Source organism: Lepus europaeus, chromosome 5, assembly GCF_033115175.1.
Source record: "Lepus europaeus isolate LE1 chromosome 5, mLepTim1.pri, whole genome shotgun sequence".
Classification (NCBI taxonomy): domain Eukaryota; kingdom Metazoa; phylum Chordata; class Mammalia; order Lagomorpha; family Leporidae; genus Lepus; species Lepus europaeus.
In genome coordinates, this window is record NC_084831.1 from 97178710 (window position 1) to 97199548 (window position 20839).

The window sequence follows — 20839 nt, forward strand, 5'->3', positions numbered from 1 at the left end:
CCAGCAGATGGAAGACCTCTCTCTCTCTGCCTCTGCCTCTCTGTAACTTTCCCCTCAAATAAATATTAAATAAATCTTAAAAAAAAAAAAGAAGGAAGAAGAAGTAATTTAACATAGCTCACACTCTGGCCAAGCAGGCACAGTATATTCAACTCCTCATAAATACCTGGAACTAATTCAATTGTGTCGCACTATTTCAAAGTGCACTGTTTCATGATCTGAATAAGACCAGATGCAGATGAGCGCTGGAGATGCATCGCTTCTTGAACCAGAAACATTTGAACTAAAAAAGTAAGTTATTTGTCTCCCACAATAGACCTTGTAATTCAAGAGTGGAGGAGGAATGGCAAATATGGAAATCACCAGCCCCTTAGAGTTATGAAATTCAGCTAAGTGTTGGTGCCAATTCTCCCAGAGAGCTGGAAATATTTTTTGCTTACAAGCTACTTATCCTATTGCTTGATGATTTGTAATTCTCCACAACTCTTCATTCAGCTCTCTCAGTTCTGTTAATGTCCCACCCCCTGAGATAGATTTTTTTCCAAAAAATGTCTATGCTATAGTTGAGTAATATACCAAAATTTCTCCCTGTCCAGAAAAAGTTGAGACTTTTCTATGGCTCTTTAAAAAAATTTGATCAATATTTGTGCCTTTTAGTCAACTGGTGTTATATTTGCTATTAAAATTTGCTTAAAACCTTGGTGGGTTTCCTATGAATTTTTTGGGGGTTCTTTAGTTTGACTAAAAGCCATATTCATTATTCTTTTAGGAAAACTTTTGTCTAATTTGAGTAATTCTATTTTCTGAAACAATCCCCTTATAAACTTTTGAGTTTAACTGAGAGGTTATATAACACATATATTGAAAATGTGTAAAGTTTTTCAGACAGGGTTTTGCAAGTATATCCATGACTTGTCTTGACTTACTGTTGGGTTTACTTCATTATTTACTGCATATTGATTTGACTTTTCCCTGCAGTCTTCTCTTATGTTGAAACCTTCTTTTGCCTAGTTAGTATAGCCTGGCCCAACTATTATTTTCTCTGAATTCTGTTTGAGACCAAATAGTTCCTTAGTTTATGTCTTTCTTCACACACATTATTTTATTTGTTTTGTTTTATTTTGTTTTATTTTAAAGGCAGAGCCACGGAGAGGCAGAGAGGGAGAGAGAGAGAGAGAGAGAGAGAGGTTTTCTATCCGCTGGTTCACTCCCTAGATGGCCACAACAGGAGGGGCTGTGCCTATCCGAAGCCAGGAACCAGGAACTTCTTCCATGTCTCCCACATGGGTGCAGGGGCCCAGGAACTTGGACCATCTTCTGCTGCTTTCCCAGGCCATGGCAGAGAGCTTGATCAGAAGTGGAGCATCCGGGACTCAAACTGGCACCAATATGGGATGCCAGCACTGCAAGCAGCAGCTCTATCTGCTATGCCACAGTGCCAGCCCCAACACATACATCACTGAGAATAAAATCAAAGAACAAAATGAAAGTACCAATGTTATAATAAAAATCTCATTAGCTGATTTGTGATATTGTGAAATGCTTATTTGGCCAACATTCCCATTTCCTGGCAACACACATTCTAATATCCTTGGAATCCCTTAAATAGTAAGTTCTTTTGTGGATGCTAATGAGATGACAGGTGGCTGGGGCTCTCTGCATCAAAGGTGAAACTAAGCACAGCATTAGAAGGTTGGAGTTTTCAGTCCCAAGCCCACCTCTAGGGAGGGATAGAGACTGAAGTTTGAGCTGATCACCAATGGCTGATGCTGCATTTAGTCATTCCTGTTTAATGAAGTTTCCATGAAAATGCAAAGAGGCTTGTTTTGTGGGGCTTCCAGTTGACTGAACATGTGGAGGTGCTTGAAGGGTGATGTGGAATGAAAGTTCCCCTGTCTCTTCTCAGTACTTTGCCCTCCGTATATTTTGTAACTATTCATCTATATATTCATGTGACTATTCATTTGTATATTTTGTAACATCCTTTATGACAAATGAGTAAACATATATAAAGTGTTTCCTTTAGTTTTGTTTGGATTTCTAGCAAATTAATTGAACCTGAGGAACTGGTTGTGGGAATCCTAATTTTTAAGCATCGAGCAGGAAGTATAGGTTACAACCTGGGCTTATGATTGGCATTTGAATTGTATTAGGGGCGTAATGGCCTCTCTTGTGGCCCTGAGCTCTTAACCTGTTGGATCTGACACCAATTACAAGAAAATATATCAGAATTGAGTTAAATTATATGTATAGGGCACTCAGTTGCTGTCTACTAGATAATTGACTGTTTACTTGGTGTGTGGGGAATGAAACCCACACATATGCCATCAAATGTGTTCAGTAGTAGGTGAGAATGGAAAAGACATTTTGGTTTTTCCTATATCTTTCTAATGATTTTTATCTTTCTAATTACTGCAGGTAATGGTATTATTAATTTTTCACCATCACACATCACTGATTGCCCTTTCTCCAGCTTCCTCTGGCAATTTTTTAAAATTACTATTCCAAGTTTCATAAATAATTTGTTTGCTATTTTTTCATCCTTCTGCTGACTGGTCATGAAGTTAATGCCAGATACCTCAAGGTTTTGTTACACAGCACCTCACATTCAAGGACCAGTTGAAATCAATTATACTTAGAGAAAACAATTTCCAGATTTTTAATTTTTAATTATGAGAAACACTTCAGTCTCTTTTCTCATTTTCATTTCCATCTTTAAAACCAGAGATGTATGCAGCAGCTACTGAGTAGGGTTGGACAGAGAATGAGAAATATTGAAGTAAACCAGATGCCTTTCTCCCACTAAAACATTTTCCAGCCTTAGGCTTGAGCTGAATAAGTGGTCAAGTGTTAAATTGGATGAGAGCTTGGAGTTTTAATATTATACTTGGCTAAGTTTGAGAAATGAAAATCAAGAACTAAAGCAATGAAAATTTTCCAAAGAGGTAAACTACAACCAGAGGAGATGCTTCAGTTTCAGAGGTAGGAAAGAACAAATCAGCTTCATAGTTGTCTCCTATCAAGTCTACCTTATTCAAGAGGTTTAGACTCATCACTGATAATTTCCACACACTTCAAATATAAGATAAAGACCAAATTCTCGAATTAAAACTTTCTCATGACTCAACTATTTTCAGTTTTATTCTATGCAACATTTTGGCAATATCTTTAAGAAAGACCATTTTTACTACCTTAGAAGTCATTTTAAAATTTGGTCCACTAAGGGCAGGCATTGTAGCACAATGGGTTAAGCTGCCACCTGCAATGCCAGCATCAGATAAGGGAACTGGTTCTAGTCCTGGCTGCTCCACTTTTCAAGGTGGCTCCCTGTTAATTTGCCTGGAAAAGCAGCAGAAGATGGCCCAAGTCCTTGGGCCCCTGCCCCCACATGGGAGACCGGGAATAAGCTCCTGGCTCCTGGCTCCTGGCTTTGGGCTGGCCCAGGCCAGTCATTGCGGCCACTTTGGGAGTGAATCAGCACCTTGAAGATCTTTCTTTCTGTATCTCTCCCTCTGTAACTCTGCCTTAAAAAAAAATTTGGTCCACTCAACTGCTCTGAAGATCTTTCAGACAGATTTTATATTATTGACTCTTCATATTATTCAAAATAGTTGTTTCAAAGAAGACTGAAAAATGACTAACATTCGTTAAATTATGTGAAAAATTAGAGGGTACATGTAGAAAAATCGATCTTTATAAAATACTAGAATCATCACATTATTATTCCACATATAATTAAATTATGATATAAAAAATAAAATTTACTACATGGATAAATTTAGTACAAGCAGGTATTCTGTTATCCTAAATGATATTTTAGGAATGATGCATAGCAGTGTGATATAGATCCACCAATGAATCCATATTATAGATCTACTCTATCATTTAAAAAAAAGTTACAGTCACTCAAACCTAGGAATGAGGACAGTTTTTTTTTTTTTTTTTTTTTGACAGGCACAGTTAGACAGTGAGAGAGAGAGAGACAGAGAGAAAGGTCTTCCTTTTCCATTGGTTCACCCCTCAAATGGCCACTAAGGCCAGCGTGCTGCACCAATCCGAAGCCAGGCGCCAGGTACTTCCTCCTGGTCTCCCATGCGGGTGCAGGGCCCAAGCACTTGGGCCATCCTCCACTGCACTCCCGGGCCACAGCAGAGAGCTGGACTGGAAGAAGAGCAACCAGGACAGAACCAGTGCCCCAACCGGGACTAGAACCCGGTGTGCCAGTGCCGGAGGTGGAGGATTAGCCAAGTGAGCCACAGTGTTGGCCATGACAGTTTTTAACTGGTATCACTGGGAGAGAAGACTCCTGGATTGTCCTAGCTGCCATCTTGCTCCTAGCCCTGTAAGTTACAAATATAAGAGGTGGAGGATATGTATAAAACTTCAAGTGAGACGGTAATAATTTGTATTTGTTTTATTGATAAAAAACTCAAAGAATTTTGGGAAACACAGATTATTCAGTGCACCTATCCGATAGCAAATTTAACTAGTTACCTCTTATCTCTCTTATAAAATATACTGTAGGATTTATATTTTTTTAAAGATTCATTTATTTATTTGAAAGTCAGAGTTACACAGAGAGAGGAGAGGCACAGAGAGAGAGAGAGAGGTCTTCCATCCAATGGTTCAATCCCCAGTTTGCCACAATGGCTGGCACCAATCCAATGCCAGGAGCCAGGAGCTTCTTCTGGGTCTCCCATGTGGGTGCAGGGGCCCAAGGACTTGGGCCATCTTCTACTGCTTTCCCAGATCACAGCAGAGAGCTGGATCGGAAGTGGAGCAACCAGGTCTCGAACCGGCACCCATATGGGATGCCAGTGCTTCAGACCAGGGCGTTAACCCGCTGCACCTCAGTGCCAGCCCCAGGACTTATATTAATCATATAAATTGAAACATGTGGTTACTATTTTTGAATGATGATTTTCACTAATTAAAATTTAAATTGTTTTTATTTTCAAGGCTTGATAAGATTGGTATTTATAAGAATGAAAAACCTCTAGCTTTGTCATAGGAATTTAACTTCTAATGATAATTATGCAATTATCAAAAGTTGATAAATCCTTTATTTAGAAACCACATTTGATGTTTAAAATTTAACTGCTGAGGACAAAAAATCACAGAAGTATCAACAAACATGGGCGAAGCCTATTTCTCTATAGAAATATCAAAAATTAAAGCAAAACTGTCAGAATTATTTTTAATTTTTTAAAAAAGATTTATGTATTTATTTATTTGAAAGACAGAGTTACAGAGAGGCAGAGACAGACAGAGAGTTCTTTCATCCACTGGTTCATTCCCCAAATGGCTGCAATGGCCGGAGCTGGGCTGATGTGAATCCAGGAGCCAGGAGCTTCTTCCAGATCTCCCACAACATTGCAGGGGGCCAAACACTTGGGCCATCTTCCACTGCTTTCTCAGACCAGAGCAGAGAGCTGGATCAGAAGTGGATCAGCCAGGTCTTGAACTGGCACCCATATGGGATGCTGGCACTGAAGGAGGGGGCTTTACTTGCTACACCACAGCACCAGCCTGAGAATTAATTTTATTAAAACTCTGAAAAATAGAACAGAGAGCAATAAGAGAGTGCTGAATCAAGGAAAAGACTACATAAAGACAGGAAGAAAGTTTCATGGCATTTTATTTGCTTTTGCTTCACATCCTTTGCTGCCTTCACAATGATCTTTAAGGTTGTACCCAACTCTCTCAAGGTATGAATCTGATGCCTGGCAGAGGAATCAGTGCAGAGCTTACATTCAAAGAATTGTAGCCTATCTGAAGGACTGATGTAAAGATTTTTGTCTTTTGTCTTTATTTATTTATTTTTTTTATCTAACTCAGAGCTCACGCTGGCTGTGGAAAGAGCAAGCATCCCTAGATCACACAGTAAGGCAAAGGAAGAAACATAGCTGCCTGGGGCAAAATATTAATGTCTAAGTACATAACCAAGTGCCCAAAGTCTGGGAGGAATAGCTGTGGAAAGAGGTTTTTTTCTTTTTTTTTTCCCAGAAGTTATGGCATTTGAAAGCACAACTGTATACAGGGAAATTTTGGAAGCTATGGTAAATGCTTAGGGCAAAAAACAAGTTCACAAAAGATCTGAGAAGACCATAATCTTACCTCTGGCCAATATTTAGTTTTAATGCATACAGGAAGAGAAGGCTAAGACAGTTGCAAATGGCCTGGCTCAGCAATGAAGGTATACCCAATTATAGAAATCTGAAAATACTGGGGAAAACTATTCTCTCTCTCTCTCTCTCTCTCTCTCTCTCTCTCTCTCTCTCTCTCTCACACACACACACACACACACACACCCATCTCTCTCTTTTCTCCAATCCCTCCTGATTTTCCAGGAAAAATTTGTCATCATACTAGCTAAGGGGTAGGCATTTGGTGTAGCAGTTAAGACACTGCTTGGAATGCTTGCATTCTGTATTGCCGTGCCTGGCTGTGTTCAAATCTCCATTCCACTTCTGAGCCAACTTCCTGCTAATGTATACTCTGGGAGAAATCAGGTAATACCTCAAGTACTTGGGTCCCTTCCACCCATGTAGGGGACCTGTATTGTGTTTGAGGCTCCTGGCTTTGGGCTAGCCCAATCCCAGCAGTTATTGACATTGGGGAATGAATCTGCAGGAAAAATGTCTCTCTCTGCTTCTCTCTCTTTCTTTCTCTGTCCCTCTGCTTTTCAGGAAAAAACAAACAAACAAATAAACAAAAAAACACCCATTGACCACAAACTAAAGAATAGACTTCAATGCCTATAGGAATCACAGACTTTCAATGGACAGTAAACAAACAGTAAGAGAGAGAGAGAGAGAAAGTTAAAATCTAATTTAAACTTTATGGTTTTTGACAAAAATTATTAAGCTAAAAGTAAACAAGAAAGTAGAATGGGATTTTGACACAGCAGTTAGCTCACTACTTGGGAAGCCCACATCCCATGGTGGAATGATTGGTTTAAACCCCAGCTACTTTGCTTCAAGATCCAGTTTCCAGTTAATATGTACACTGGGAGGCATCAAATAATGGCTCATGTACTTGAACCCCTGCCACTCACGAGGGAGGCTTGGATTGAGTTCCAGATTCCTGGCTTTGACTGGGATCAACCTTGGTTGTTATGGGCATTTGGGGAGTAAACCAGGAGTTTTAAGAGTTCTCTGGGCCTCTTTGTCTCTATATTTCTCTCTATGTCAGACTTTCAAATAAAGTGAGAATAAATGCTTTTGTTTTAAAGAAAGAAAGAATGACCTATTCACAGAAAACATTAATAAAACTGTCCTTGAGGAGGCATAGATATTAAGCTTTTGAGATGAAGACTTAAATCAATTGTCTTAAAAATACTTAAAGAGCTGAAGGATACCATAGAAAAATAGTAAAAAAATTACCAGGAGAATGACAAATGAACAAACAGAAAATTTCAATAAAAATATAGAAATTGGGGCCTGCACTGTGGCATAGAGGGTAAAGCTGCCGCCTGTAGTGCCAGCATCCCATATGGGTGCCGGTCCCAGCTGCTCCATTTCCGATCCAGCTCTCTGCTGTAGCCTGAGACGGCAGTAGAAGATGGCTCAGATCCTTGGGCCACTGAACCCATGTGGGAGACCTAGAAGAAGCTCCTGGCTCCTGGCTTCAGATTGGTGCAGCTCCAGACATTGCAGCCAATTGGGGAGTGAACGAGAGGATGGAAGACCTCTCTCTCTCTCTGCCTCTCCTTCTCTCTCTGTGTAACTCTGATTTTCAAATAAATAAATCTTTTAAAAAGTGGAAATATTTTTAAAAATTAATTTTTAAGGATTTATTTCAAAGGCAGAGTGAGAAAGAGAGAGGTGTGTTGGGGGGAGTCAGAGAGAAAAAGAGACAGAGACAGAGATCTTCCATCCACTGGTTCACACCCCCAATAGCCATAAATGTTGGGTTTGAGCCAGTTAAAACCAGTAGCCCGAAACTTATTTATGCCTCCAACATGGGTGGAAGGGACCTAAGTACCTGGGCCATCTTCTGCAGATTTCCCTGGGCATATTAGCAAGGGACTGGACAGGAAGTAATTCAGCTGAGATTAGAAGGAGTGCTCCAGAATAGGATGCTGGTGTCATAAGTGATAGCTTAACCCACTGTGCCACAGTGCCAGCCCAGGAATTCCTGAGTTTAAAAACAAAGCAACTGAAATGAAAAGCTCACTAGAGGGTTTTAATATGAAACTGAACAGAAAATAATGAATCAATGAACGTGAACTTGAAGATAGCTAAGTAAAATTATTTAGTTTGAGAAAGAAGGACAAATGCATAAAGATGAACAAAACCTGAGACACTTTTGTGGTACCATCAAGAATACCAACACATGCATATTGGAAATGCAAGAGAGAAAGGCCAGGAAAACTATTTGAAGAAATAATGGCAGGAAACAGTCCAAATGTGAAAACAGTATGCATAAGCCTGTTCATCTAAGAAGTTCAGTAATATTCAACAAGGATGTGCACAAATAGATTTACCCTAGATGTATCATAATAATGTCAGGGTCACTGCATCCAAGACGGGTGACTGGTCATACACAGAAAACCCACAATAAGATCTTACATGAAACCATGGTGGCAAGACAAGAATGGGAAGACATTTTTAAAGTGCTGAAGAAAAGTAAAACACATTGGCAAAGTATTCCATATCCAGCAAAATCATTCCTCAAAAATGAAGGGGAAAGTCAGACATTTCCAAATAAACAAAGCTGAGGGAACTTTTTACCAGTAAGTCTGCCCTATGAAAAATGTTAAACAAAATTCTTCAAACTGAAATGAGACACAAGACAATAAGTCAAATCCATTTGAAGAAATAAAGAACTCTGATAGGGAAAAATATACTATCCAGTATTGGATTTTTAATTTGCAAAAAAGTAAAATAAGAGGCTTTGGAATTAGAAAGAAACATAACTGTCTCCATCAGCAAGCAGCATGATTCCATGCACTGAAATTCTTAAAAATTCACAAAGAAAATTCTATACTAATAAAGTAATTCAGTAAGTTTGCAGAGTCAAAGGTCAACATGCAAAAATGTTTTGATTTTATACACTAGCAATGGATAATTCAAACAAGGAAATAAGAAAAAAAATATTTATTATGATATACAGAAGGAGAAAATACCTAGCAATAAATTTAACCAAGGGAATGATAGATTGATATACTGAAATGTAGAAAATGTTGCTGAAAGAGATTAAAGACTTAAATAAATAGGAAGACACAGCATGTTCAGGAACTAGTTAAATTAGTATTGCTATGATGGCAATGTTGTTGGACATGATCTACAGATTCAGTGTAACCCCTACCAAAATTATAATGCCCTCATCCACAGAAATGGAAAAAATTGGTGCTCAAATTTATACAGAGATGTAGTGCATCTTAAACAGTCAAAAATATTGAAAAAACTGCACTAGAGGACTCAAACTCCAAGTTTCAAAATTTACTACAAAGCCACATAAATAGCAAAAAGTACTTTGAAAAGCTTAGATATAGTGACCAATGGAATAACATTGAGAGTCAAGAAATAAACGCGTAGGTCCATTGATAATTAATTTTGACAGGGATATTAAGACCCTTCAAAGAAGAAGGGATAGTCTCTTGGACAAATGGTGGTGGATCAACTGGATATCCATATAAAAATGAATTCAGATTCTTACTCCATATCATATATTATTATGACTCAAACTAGATCGACATATCAGCCACAACATAAGAGCTAATCTAAATCAGCATAACAACTTACACATGAGAGAAAGACTAGCTAAAATTATACAGTTTTTAAAAAAATATAGGGGCAGTCTTCATGATTTTGAATTTTCCACCGCATTCTTACATATAAAAAATGAGAAATAAAAGAAAATTAAATAAATCTGATATCAAATAAAAAATGTATGTGCATCAAAGGACACATTATCAAGATGTTGAAAAAAACATAGAGAATGAGAAAAAAACTGTAAATCTTATATATGGTGTCTATTACAACAAATATAAAGATCTACTACACTCAACAACACACAATCAATTTCAAAATCAGCTATTGGTTGAGTAGGTTTTTCTTCTGAAAATATATAAAAATGGCCAGTAAACACATACAAATATGCTCAACATCCATAGTCATCAATGAAATATAAATCAAAACTATAATGAAGTATCACTTTATAACCAGTAGAATTGATATACACTGGGGGTTGTAGCCTGATGAGCCATCTTAAATTGACAATATTTAAGTAGAAAATACATTTAATACACCTAGCTTGCTGAACAATATAGCTTACATTATACTAACATTAAACATACTTAGAACATTTACATCAACCTGCAGTTGAGAAGTCATCTAATACAAAGACCATTTCACTACAGACTGCTTAGTATCTCATATAATTTATTGAATACCAATATCCTGACATTTCTAGATCTCTACTCCTTCCTGGTATTATAAAAGAATATTGTACTATTTATGACTAGCCCATGTAAAGATCAACATTGAAAATCCAAAGTATGGTTTCTACTCAATGTGTGTATTGCTTTAGCACCATTGTAATGCTAAAAAATCATAAGCATATATCAAAAGTAGGGGATCATCTGTTATTACAAAGAAGTAAAAAGAATACATATCATCTCTGAGAAATTTGAACTCACATACATAGCTGGAAAGAATGTTGAATTTGTTAGCTACAGTGGAAAGTGCTTGCTTGATCATTAAAGAGTTAAACACAGAATCCACATAAAACCCAGCACTTTCTCACCTAGGTATATACCTCTGTTTTCACAGGCGGAGGAACTATTGGATTCAGAAAGACCAAAGAACAACTTCACAGCCTTTTGGGGATTCATACCTCTTTATTCTTGCAGCAAGAGCTGAGGGTTCAGACACATCAACTTTGCTCATGACATCCACTTAGCCCTGTCCTATTTCTTGTATATGTTTTACTGTCAATGGTGGCAGGCAGCCAAGGAGTTGCAGAGCAGTACTATAACCATTTCTGGGTCAGCTGACTAGCAGAATATGTACCAGCTACTGGACATGCTTGGTTACCATGACAGTGAGGGAGACTCACTCCACTCCTAAAAATGTTGCATGCATAACCTTCCAAGAGGGTCTCCATGAGAGGAGAGTGCTCGGAGTGTGGACCATTGCTCTTAAAGGCCACACAACAATACAAGCTGTAGTAACACAATATAAATGGGCATATAATGCCAAAAACAATGAACAGGCATGTTTTTAATCAATTTGTTAGGGATACACACCAGTCTTGGAGGGGATCCCCAGTCAGCATATGTGGGAGTAACATTATTGTCCCTATAGAAAATCAAACCAAACCATCCCACCCAGAACACTCCAACCTGGTTGGTTTTTCTTATACTGCACCCAGGCTAAAATATTTTCTTTTTTAAAAAAAAATTTTGTTTATTATTTATTTGAAAGTCAGAGTTACACAGGAGAGGCAGAGAGAGAGAGAGAGAGGCAGAGGGGCAGAGGGAGAGAAAGAGAGAGAGAGAGTCTTCCATCTGCTGGTTCACTCCCCACTTGGCTGCAACTGCTGGAGCTGCGCTGATCTGAAGCCAGAAACCAGGAGCTTATTCCTGGTCCCCCATGCTGGTGCAGGGGCCCAAGGACTTGGGCCATCCTCTACTGCTTTCCCAGGACATAGCAAAGAGCTGGATCGGAAGTGGAACAGCCAGGACACGAACCCACACCCAAATAGGATGCTGCACTGCAGGCCAGGGCTTTAACCCCCTGCGCCACAGTGCCAGCCCCAGGCTAACGTCTTTAGCTGAGTAATGGATCAGAAGAATTCCATCTTTTGCAATCAAGTCCAATTTTGGTCAGTGGCTGTGATTACTTTTCAAGGCAGTCCAGTTACAGAGCTGATAGGTTATTTAGTGTACAGCCAACAAACCAAATAGTAGGCTATCATGGCGAAGGTGTGTGCCAGTCCACCAGGGTGTCTGTAGCCACCAAGCTAAAGGCAATAAGACAAAGAACTTAGAGGCACCAACAATATCAAACTCTGAATATCAGATAACATACAAGCCAAGGCTTTATTCTGAGATAACACTACAGCATGCACAAAAGGTCATCTTAGCCTCTTATATCAGAGGTTGGGCATAGCTTGTGCTGGGTACTCCTCTACATGTATACTAGAAATGCTAGCATTGGCAATGAAGCTCAGACAACTGTGCCCTTGGGCAAGATGGTGGCCCTTCCCTTCCATTGGAATGTACCTTGACCACAGTGGGCCGAGTGGCTGTTATTCATGGTGTTGCCTCAATGTCTTCTCTTCTAGCTACCCACAGCAACAGCTAGTCAACCGGGCTTTACTAGCTTTTTGTATCTTTCATGGCCACTGCAAGGTAGCAGGTTCCCCTGGCTCAAGGGCAATTGCAGCAGAGAGCAACACATTGTTTTTATCTTTTGAATCCTGGTTTCAACAGATCAGTGGTTTGCAGCTGCAGCTGAGTGAGCGCTGTTGAATAATGAAGGAAAGTGTCCATAGGAGCTAATGCTCCTGCTTGAGGCCATTCATTGAACAACCATAACACAGTCCACAGTCTCTGGGTCTAGCCCATCAGGGGTCCTGAGTCAGCTTTCTTTCTGAGGCCTTGTTTCAATAGACCATTTTACCATTCAGTCTTTCAGACTGTTTGGGGAAGGTATGCATGTAGCTTCTAGCTGATACCCAGGCACTTAGCCAAGTCCTGCACTCCAGAGCCTACAAAATGGGTCCCATGATCACTTTTCATAATCTGTGGTTGCCCATACATGGTACACAGTCTTTCCAAGGCATGCAGGACCACTTGCTTGACCCCATAAGGGCAGGTACATAACTGTCCAATTCTCTGCATGCCGTGTCACTATCTAGACAGTTAAGCCCTGATAGATTGCACAACAGTCCGTGGAAATAGCAGTGGGCAAAAGCTCACTCACAGTGATCAGCCATAGTACTTGTAATTCATCCCATTGACTACTTTGATGATTATTTGTTTTACACCAGACTGTCTTGGTGAAAGGCTGAAAGTAGTCCGCTGCTCAAGATGTCTTCTGAAGGGCCCATCTGCATACCAGGCCTTCACAGGAACCTGCAGTCGCATCCTGGTAGGGACTAGGTACTGGTTCTGTGGTTCATGAGGCCTCAGGACACATACTGTCAGTCAAATAAGTCACAGGGCCCCAAACCCCTTGGTACTCACCTTGCAACTGGCCCGTGTTTAGAACTTCCCACTTCTACAAGTAGGCCCCTCATTTTGTCCTTATGGGCATTTGTGTTGCCACACTATGTGGTTTCTTTCTCTTTTTTAAAAGATTTTATTTATTTATTTGAGAGGTAGAGTTACAGACAGTGAGAGGGAGAGACAGAGAGAAAGTTTTCTGTTCACTGGTTCACTCCCCAAATGGCCTGAACAGCCGGAGCTGAGTCTATCAGCAGCCAGGAACCAGGAGCTTCTTCCTGGTCTCCCATGCAGATGCAAAGGCCCAAGCACTTGGGCCATTTTCTACTGCTTTCCCAGGCCATAGCAGAGAGCTGGGTGAGAAGAGGAGCAGCCGGGACTAGGACTGGTGCCATATGGGATGGCAGCGCTGCAGGTGGAGGATTAACCTACTGCGCCACAGCATCAACCCAATACACTATGTGGTTTCAATGCCCAGTCTCCTATTCAGCCAGAAATAGTTTACGAGGTGCACACAGTGAAGGAGCAGTAGTCAGCAAGGGAGCGTGTACTGCAGCAAGCTGTCTTTTGATTAAAGCATATGGAATCTATGTTCCTTTCCACAATTGGGACCATAACTCAATAGCTGTCTCAGCTATCATGCCATTGCCAAAAGCCTCAAAGATTGAAAATCATGAGTTCTTATGTAAAATAAACACTTTACACATACAGCCATTGGAGCAAAGTATCAGGATAGGTTAAATGTAATATAATATCTTTGACATTTTGCATATCAATATATAAAGTCAAGATTTCCAAGAATAGTATTAACTCAATATTATTTTTTATATCTTAAAGATAATAAATCTCAATACATTGAGAAAGAAATATACTATTTAGAAACAATTAAAATAAAATTTAGTTGTATTCTTCAGTGCATGTTTAAATTTCTAAATTTATTTTCATATATTTTAAAATGTGATACATAAATATGTAGTATTGAGTTATGTATATATACATATATCTATATACATGTATGTATACACATATTACTAGACATATTTGTATATTTACTAATATGGCTCCACAGAGTCATTTGCAGTTTGGTTTCTTAGTTGTCACCATAAAGGCTGTTGTATCACTCTCTCGGGCCCACAACTTTTAGTTATGCAGTATATGAAAGAATTGGTAGATTCCATTACTATGTGTTCATTTCTAAACTTCTTTTGTCACTGTGAAATGGATTATATAATCTTATAAACATGGTGCTGATAGATCAAATATTCATTGTGTAATAGAAACTATGCATAGACAAGAAGGACAAACTGATTTCCACAGATGTGATTTAAAATAGCCAAGATGAATTGCTGCCATTCAAGTACAATGTACTTACCCTGTCATCTAAAGGCTAGTTGGTTTCCTGGAAAGATTACTTCACAGTTGAGGCTCAGCACTGGCAATATTTTTTCTGAATCAACAATGCCAGTAATTCGATATGCCTTTTTTAGTGAGAACTTCAACCACTGGGTTCATGTATATCCTCCATTTCCATATAATCATATTTCCATTATTCTCATTGTGCATCATTCAAGTAGTGACAGATCCTGACATACTGACTTGTCAGCTGACTGAGAAATTTTGTCTAATTAGTTTAATGTTTCTTTCATTGTGGACATTCTCTTGCATATATTAATATGCAATACAAAGATCTTTAACCTGAGTTTCTATCCCAATTGTTCTAGATTTTTAAACTAGGGTTTTCCATGAAATTCACAACGTATATTTTGCCACTGATGATCTAATACTGTAAGGACTTCTGGGTACTACAACTATCAGGGCTGCTTGCTCTATATACTCCAGATTTATTTTAAAAGTCCTATTCTTTCCTGAGCCCTTTCCACAGCTAGAAGCCAGAACATCATTCATAAATATGGAACATACTGCTTCTAAAACTTGACGCGGACTGCTGAGTGTAAGATGTAAGACATAATAATCTCTTTTTCTTTGGAGATGTCCAGGCATAAAACAGGCAAGGGATCCCTAAAATCTTTACTGATATGGCAAGTCCTGAATTTTAATATTTTTATCACCCATCTTTAAAATACATGTGACATATCAAGATCTCTGACATAGTTAAACTATAGTTATTCAGCTTGATATAATGCTATTAACACAGTTTGCCAGTACAACGTTTTACAGAATGGTTATATGGTACAGGATCCTTTGGCTCTATTTTGACAGAAGTATGGAGAGTTTATAAAGATATATTGTAAATATATACTACTTTCTGTCTCAACTGAATTGAAATATTCTTAACTTCCTTCCTGTTATGAGTGGTAACAATGGAATTATTGGATCAGTGACTGCATAATATAACTGTGATCACATTATTCTGCTACAACAGAATACCATCTCTGAAACAGTAGCAGTAGTCATTGTTAAATTTGTATCCTGCTAGGCCAGCCCTGGCCTGAAGCCCATAGTACCGGCTGCTCTTCTGATCCAGCTCTCTGTTATGGCCTGGGAAAGCAGTAGAGGATGGCCCAAGTGCTTGGGCCCCTGCACCCATGTGGGAGACCTGGAAGAAGCTCCTGGCTCCTGGCTTCCTAACAGCGCAGCTATGGCCATTGCAGCCAACTGGGTAGTAAACCAACAGATATAAGATCCCTCTCTCTCTCTCTCTCTCTCTCTCTGCCTCTCCTCTCTCTGTGTAATTCTTTCAAATAAATAAAATAAGTCTTTAAAAAAAAATTGTATCCTCCTCCAGGATCTAGCTGCATTCTTTGTCTTTGAGGATGACACAATAACCATTAACACCTTACCTCTACTACCATGATATAATATTTTGTTTGTTTTAAAATCGTGACTGGGAAAGCATTAATTTCGTAATCTTAGAGTTAGCTTTTCTAACAATCTCTTGCTCTACAGAATAAAGAGCCTGTATGGGGCTTGTGTCAAGGATCAAGTATCCATTATTTTGCATTTAGGGATTGAGAAAATTGCTATGGAGAGGGTCCAGTGGGTAATTTAGACCCAGCTTGAGTATGTATATACTATCTTGCTCCTATACAGTTCTACTCTTAGAGGGGCAGAAGCAATTCATAAATTTGGTCCCGAAGATATTAATATCACTTCAACATTTTTGGCTACTCCCTTCTCCTCATATGGTGTTGCATGGTCTTCTTTCTTGGGAATATAACCTATTCTTCAATCACTGTAATTGCAAGTCTGAGAACTGGTATAATTCTGTACCCTGACCAAAGCATTACTGAGACGGACACTCCTAGTTTCTAGGTATCCATTCATCCTTGATTTTATTGCTTTTATAGGTTGAATAATGAGATTTTCAGATACTTTTCCAACTATAGGGATTCCATATTTTGTTAACCATCTGTATAGTTTTCTAAAGGTCAGAACCCTACTAATCACCTCTATCTAATCTTATCTCGTCATAAAATTATACCCACCTTAGTTTTTTGTTTGTTTGTTTGTTTGTTTGTTTTTTTGGCAGGCTCAATGAGTTTAATGCTGGCTGCGTCACAACCTCAAGGTCCCCTGAGCACCGTTGCAACCCAGGCTGCACCGCGCTTCTCCCCCGCGTCTTCCTGCAGCGTCCCCGGGGCCGAGGCTCTTCCTGGACACGACGGGCGCCGGCACACACCAGTGGGGGTCTGTGGAGGGCGGGCTTCATTCGTTGTCCTTGAACTTACCGTTGATGTAGGGCACCCAGTCCAGAATCAGCCGCCAGTCAGTGGCCCAGACCAGCCCCACGGAGCCCACGGAGCCCCACCTGCTGGCCGTGGGGACCCAGTTCTTGGCCAGCTCCCGGTAACGCGGGCCCAGGAACCTGGTCAGCATCATGGCTCACTCCGCACCCTCAGGGTCACCCCGTCTGGCCGGCACGGCCGCACTGCGCACGCGCAGCACCCCCACCTTAGATTTTTTTTTTTTTTAAATATTTATTTATTTTCAAATGTTTATTTATTTATCTGAGAGGCAGAGTTACAGACAGAGAGAGGGAGGGATAGAGAGAAAGAGATCTTCTGTCTGCTAGTTCACATCCTGAATGGCTGCAACCGCCAGAGCTAGGCCGATCCAAAGTCAAGAACCAGGAGCCTCCCCCTGGTCTCCCAGGCTGGTGCAGGGTACCAAACACTTGGGCCATCTACCACTGCTTTCCCAGGCGATCAGCCAGGAGCTGGACTGGGGGTAGAGCAGCCAGCCAGGACTCAGCTTAACCCACTATGCCACACAGCTGGCTCCAAGATTTATGTAGTTAAGAAGCAGAGTGGCATAAAGAAGGAGAAGGAGAAGCAGGAGGAAGAGGAGAAAGAGAAAGGAAGAATAGGAAAAAAAAAAAAAAGGAAAGGGAGAGGGAGGGGGAGGAGGAAGGCAGAGGGAGAAGAGGAAGAGGAAGAAGAGGAGGAGGAGGAGAAGGAAAAAAGAGAGGCAGGGGCCGGCGCTGTGGCGCAGTGGATAAAGCCCCTGCCTTCAGTGCCAGCATCCCATATAGGCACTGGTTCAAGTCCCGGCTGCCCCACTTCTGATCCAGCTCTTTGCTGTGGCCTGGAAAAGCAGTAGAAGATGGCCCACCCAAGTCCTTGGGCCCCTGCATCCAAGTAAGAGACCTGGAAGAAGCTCCTGGCTCCTGGCTTTGGATCAGCACAGCTCCCACCACTGTGACCATCTGGAGAGTAACCCAGTGGATGGAAGAACTCTCTCTCTCTCTCTCTCTCTCTCTCTCTGCCTCTGCCTCTTTGTAACTCTGTCTTTAAAATAAATAAATAACTCTTTAAAAAAAAAAAAAAGAAGAAAGAGAGAGAGAGAGATCTTCCCTCTGCTTGCTCACTCCCCTAAATGGCCTCAACAGCCAGGTCTTTGCCAGACTGAAGCCAGGATCCAGAATCTTCATCTAAGTCTCCCACATAGAGACGCGAGTGCTTGAGCGATCTTCTGCTGCCTTTCCAGATGCATTAGCAGGAAGTTGGATGGGAAGCATTCTGATTTCAGAAATAGTGGCTTAAACTGGTATGCCATAACTACAACCCCTAAACACTCTTACATTTATTTATTGGTGAAACTTACCACTCTTACTTGTGTCAGAAATCTCAGTTTAGTTACTATTTTAAAAAAGTACCTTTTATTCTGAGCCCTGGGTGCTAGAAGCCTGCCATACAGCAATTCTTATGCCTTTTCTTAGAAATATATTTGTTACTGCTTTAGTAATTGAAATGTCCTATGTATCATTGCACAGGTCATTGTTAACTGATGTACATCCAATCTTGGGCAGTATATCTACATTTGTATGCTTATTTTGTCTTTTGACATTGTTTCACAGATGACCAGAAGATCCAGCATTTCTATTGTACTTAATGTGAATTATGCTTCCAGGACCCATCTTAGCACCATTTCCCGAGTTCTTTCCAAGATTCAGAGGAATCCGAGGATTCGCAAGTTTCTGGTACCTTGAATTAGGTGTAGCCAGACAGCACATCATTGTCTCCCATCTCCCCAGTGTGTATATCAGACCTTCCCTGATAGAGTATTCAACTTCCTCGGAAATTCTACCAAATGAATATACCTATGTGCTGGGTGTGACACTAGATTTTTGGCCATATATTCGAAAGAGATGGAACTACTTTATTTACCACTAACAGACTATCTGACTCTTATGAATAGGTTTTCATCATCGGTAATTAATCATCTCATATTTAGACTTTTCTTTTATTTCTAATATATCAGTTTCCTCTAGCAACATCCATTCAATTTCATGATCTTTACTGCTCATGAACTTCTGATATTTCTAAGATATTGCATCTGAAATTGTATTTGCTTCCAACACCATGGAATCCAAGTTTATAACAGGTGAAAGTTTAACAATTACAATAGTTGTTAAATATAATTATGCTAGGGGTTAATCATGCCTTACTTACCACAAGTAATGTGGGCCTCATTACCAGATGGCCACTTGATGACTCAACTACTGAATTCCATTTTAGTTCCCATTTCTTGGAACACCTTCTCTAATCCATCCCTCTTACCAAAGGTTTCCAGGAAATAGACTTAAGCAGCTTTGCCTGTAGAATATTTATTGCAGGTTGCCCTCAAGATGAACACTTGTAGAAAAAATCAAGGCCATAAGTTTGGGATGAGAGAGCTGTTATGCTGTAATAAAATTGCAGTAAACAACTCCCATGATCCTCCAGGTATCTCTAGAGCTGGGATGAACCTTAATAATTCTCCAGAATTGAAACAGTGTATGTACATCTTTCCTGTATCATTATCTTTGGATTCAGTGTTCCCAAATGAAAAGGAGCTCTGTGGTTGGTTTCAAAGAGATTGGAAGAGTGTTGACCCTTTGGGAAGTGGCAGAAATCTTCTCAGGGGCTTGTGATTTCTATAGGCTATACCATAAGGCTGAATTCTGGGTCAGGAGGTTCTTGGAAACCATAAATCTCCAAATTATATAGGGATTTCTTCCTTTTTGAGTTTTTTTATTAATTCCATAGGTGAACTGGAAGAGAGGAGATATCAGTATTTCCCTATAATTTATATTACTTTAGTAACTGCAATAGCAAAAATCTCAAAATTAGTTCTCAATAGCAACATCTTGTAACATGTTGACATTTACTTGTCTCTCATGAAAATAGCCCATCAGGGTTTCCTCAAATGTATATAGCATAATCCTTTTGGGAGTACAATAAAAATCCTTTATTAATGACTCAGATGCAAATGTAGATTTGTGGTATATAGACATACCTGATACTGAGAAATGTTTTTTCAATGAAGAATGAAGCCTTTATGAATTTCAAGGTTATGCACAGAGAAACTCAGTGTAAACATTCATAATGAACCCCAGATTTCCTACTCCCCACTTCTTTTTTACAATAACTGAATTTCCCTGCTTTCCAATATGTCGTAATAAGCATTAAATTATGTTAAAAATACAAATCACTCCAAGATTTAAGATAAACCCAGTCAATCATTATTACATTTGAAACTAGTTAACGTTATGGCTGGCGCCGCGGCTCACTAGGCTAATCCTCTGCCTGTGGCGCCGGCACCCCGGGTTATAGTCCCAGTTGGGGCACTGGATTCTGTCCCGTTTGCTCTTCTTCCAGTCCAGCTCTCTGCGGTGGCCCGGGAAGGCAGTGGAGGATGGCCCAAGTGTTTGGGCCCTGCACCGCCATGGGAGACCAGGAAGAAGCACCTGGCTCCTGGCTTTGGATAGGTGCAGCGCCGGCCATAGCAGCCACTTGGGAGGTGAACCAATGGAAGGAAGACCTTTCTCTCTGTCTCTCTCACTATCTAACTCTGCCTGTCTCTCACTGTCTAACTCTGCCTGTCTGAAAGAAGAAAGAAAGAAAGGAAGAAGGAAAAGAAGAAAGAAAGGAAGAAAGAAAGGAAGAAAGAAAGAAAGGAAGAAAGAAAGGAAGGAAGGAAGGAAGGAAGGAAGGAAGGAAGGAAGGAAGGAAGGAAGGAAGAAAGAAAGGAAGAAAGGAAGAAAGGAAGAAAGGAAGAAAGGAAGAAAGGAAGAAAGAAAGAAAGAAAGAAAGAAAGAAAGAAAGAAAGAAAGAAAGAAAGAAAGAGAAATTAGTTAATGTTTTTATTTCTGTAAGGCTGTTCTATATTGTTTTAAATAGAGTGGGGTTTTTTTAAGATTTTTATTTATTTATTTATTTG

The 20839-nt window shown here is 39.9% G+C and overlaps 1 protein-coding gene across 1 annotated transcript; it reads right to left on the reverse strand.

Annotated features, from left to right (window-relative positions):
• Positions 1 to 16752: 16752 nt before the first annotated feature.
• On the reverse strand, positions 16753 to 17056 carry LOC133760871 (cytochrome b-c1 complex subunit 10-like). Its single transcript, XM_062193452.1, has one exon. It carries the CDS (start codon positions 17015 to 17017, stop codon positions 16844 to 16846), a length of 174 nt encoding a protein of 57 aa, XP_062049436.1. The 5' UTR covers positions 17018 to 17056; the 3' UTR covers positions 16753 to 16843.
• Between the last annotated feature and the right edge of the window lie 3783 nt (positions 17057 to 20839).

Bases quoted from the DNA above. Each gene is read 5' to 3' on its own strand.
- LOC133760871 (XM_062193452.1), bottom strand. From the start codon at position 17,017: ATGATGCTGACCAGGTTCCTGGGCCCGCGTTACCGGGAGCTGGCCAAG.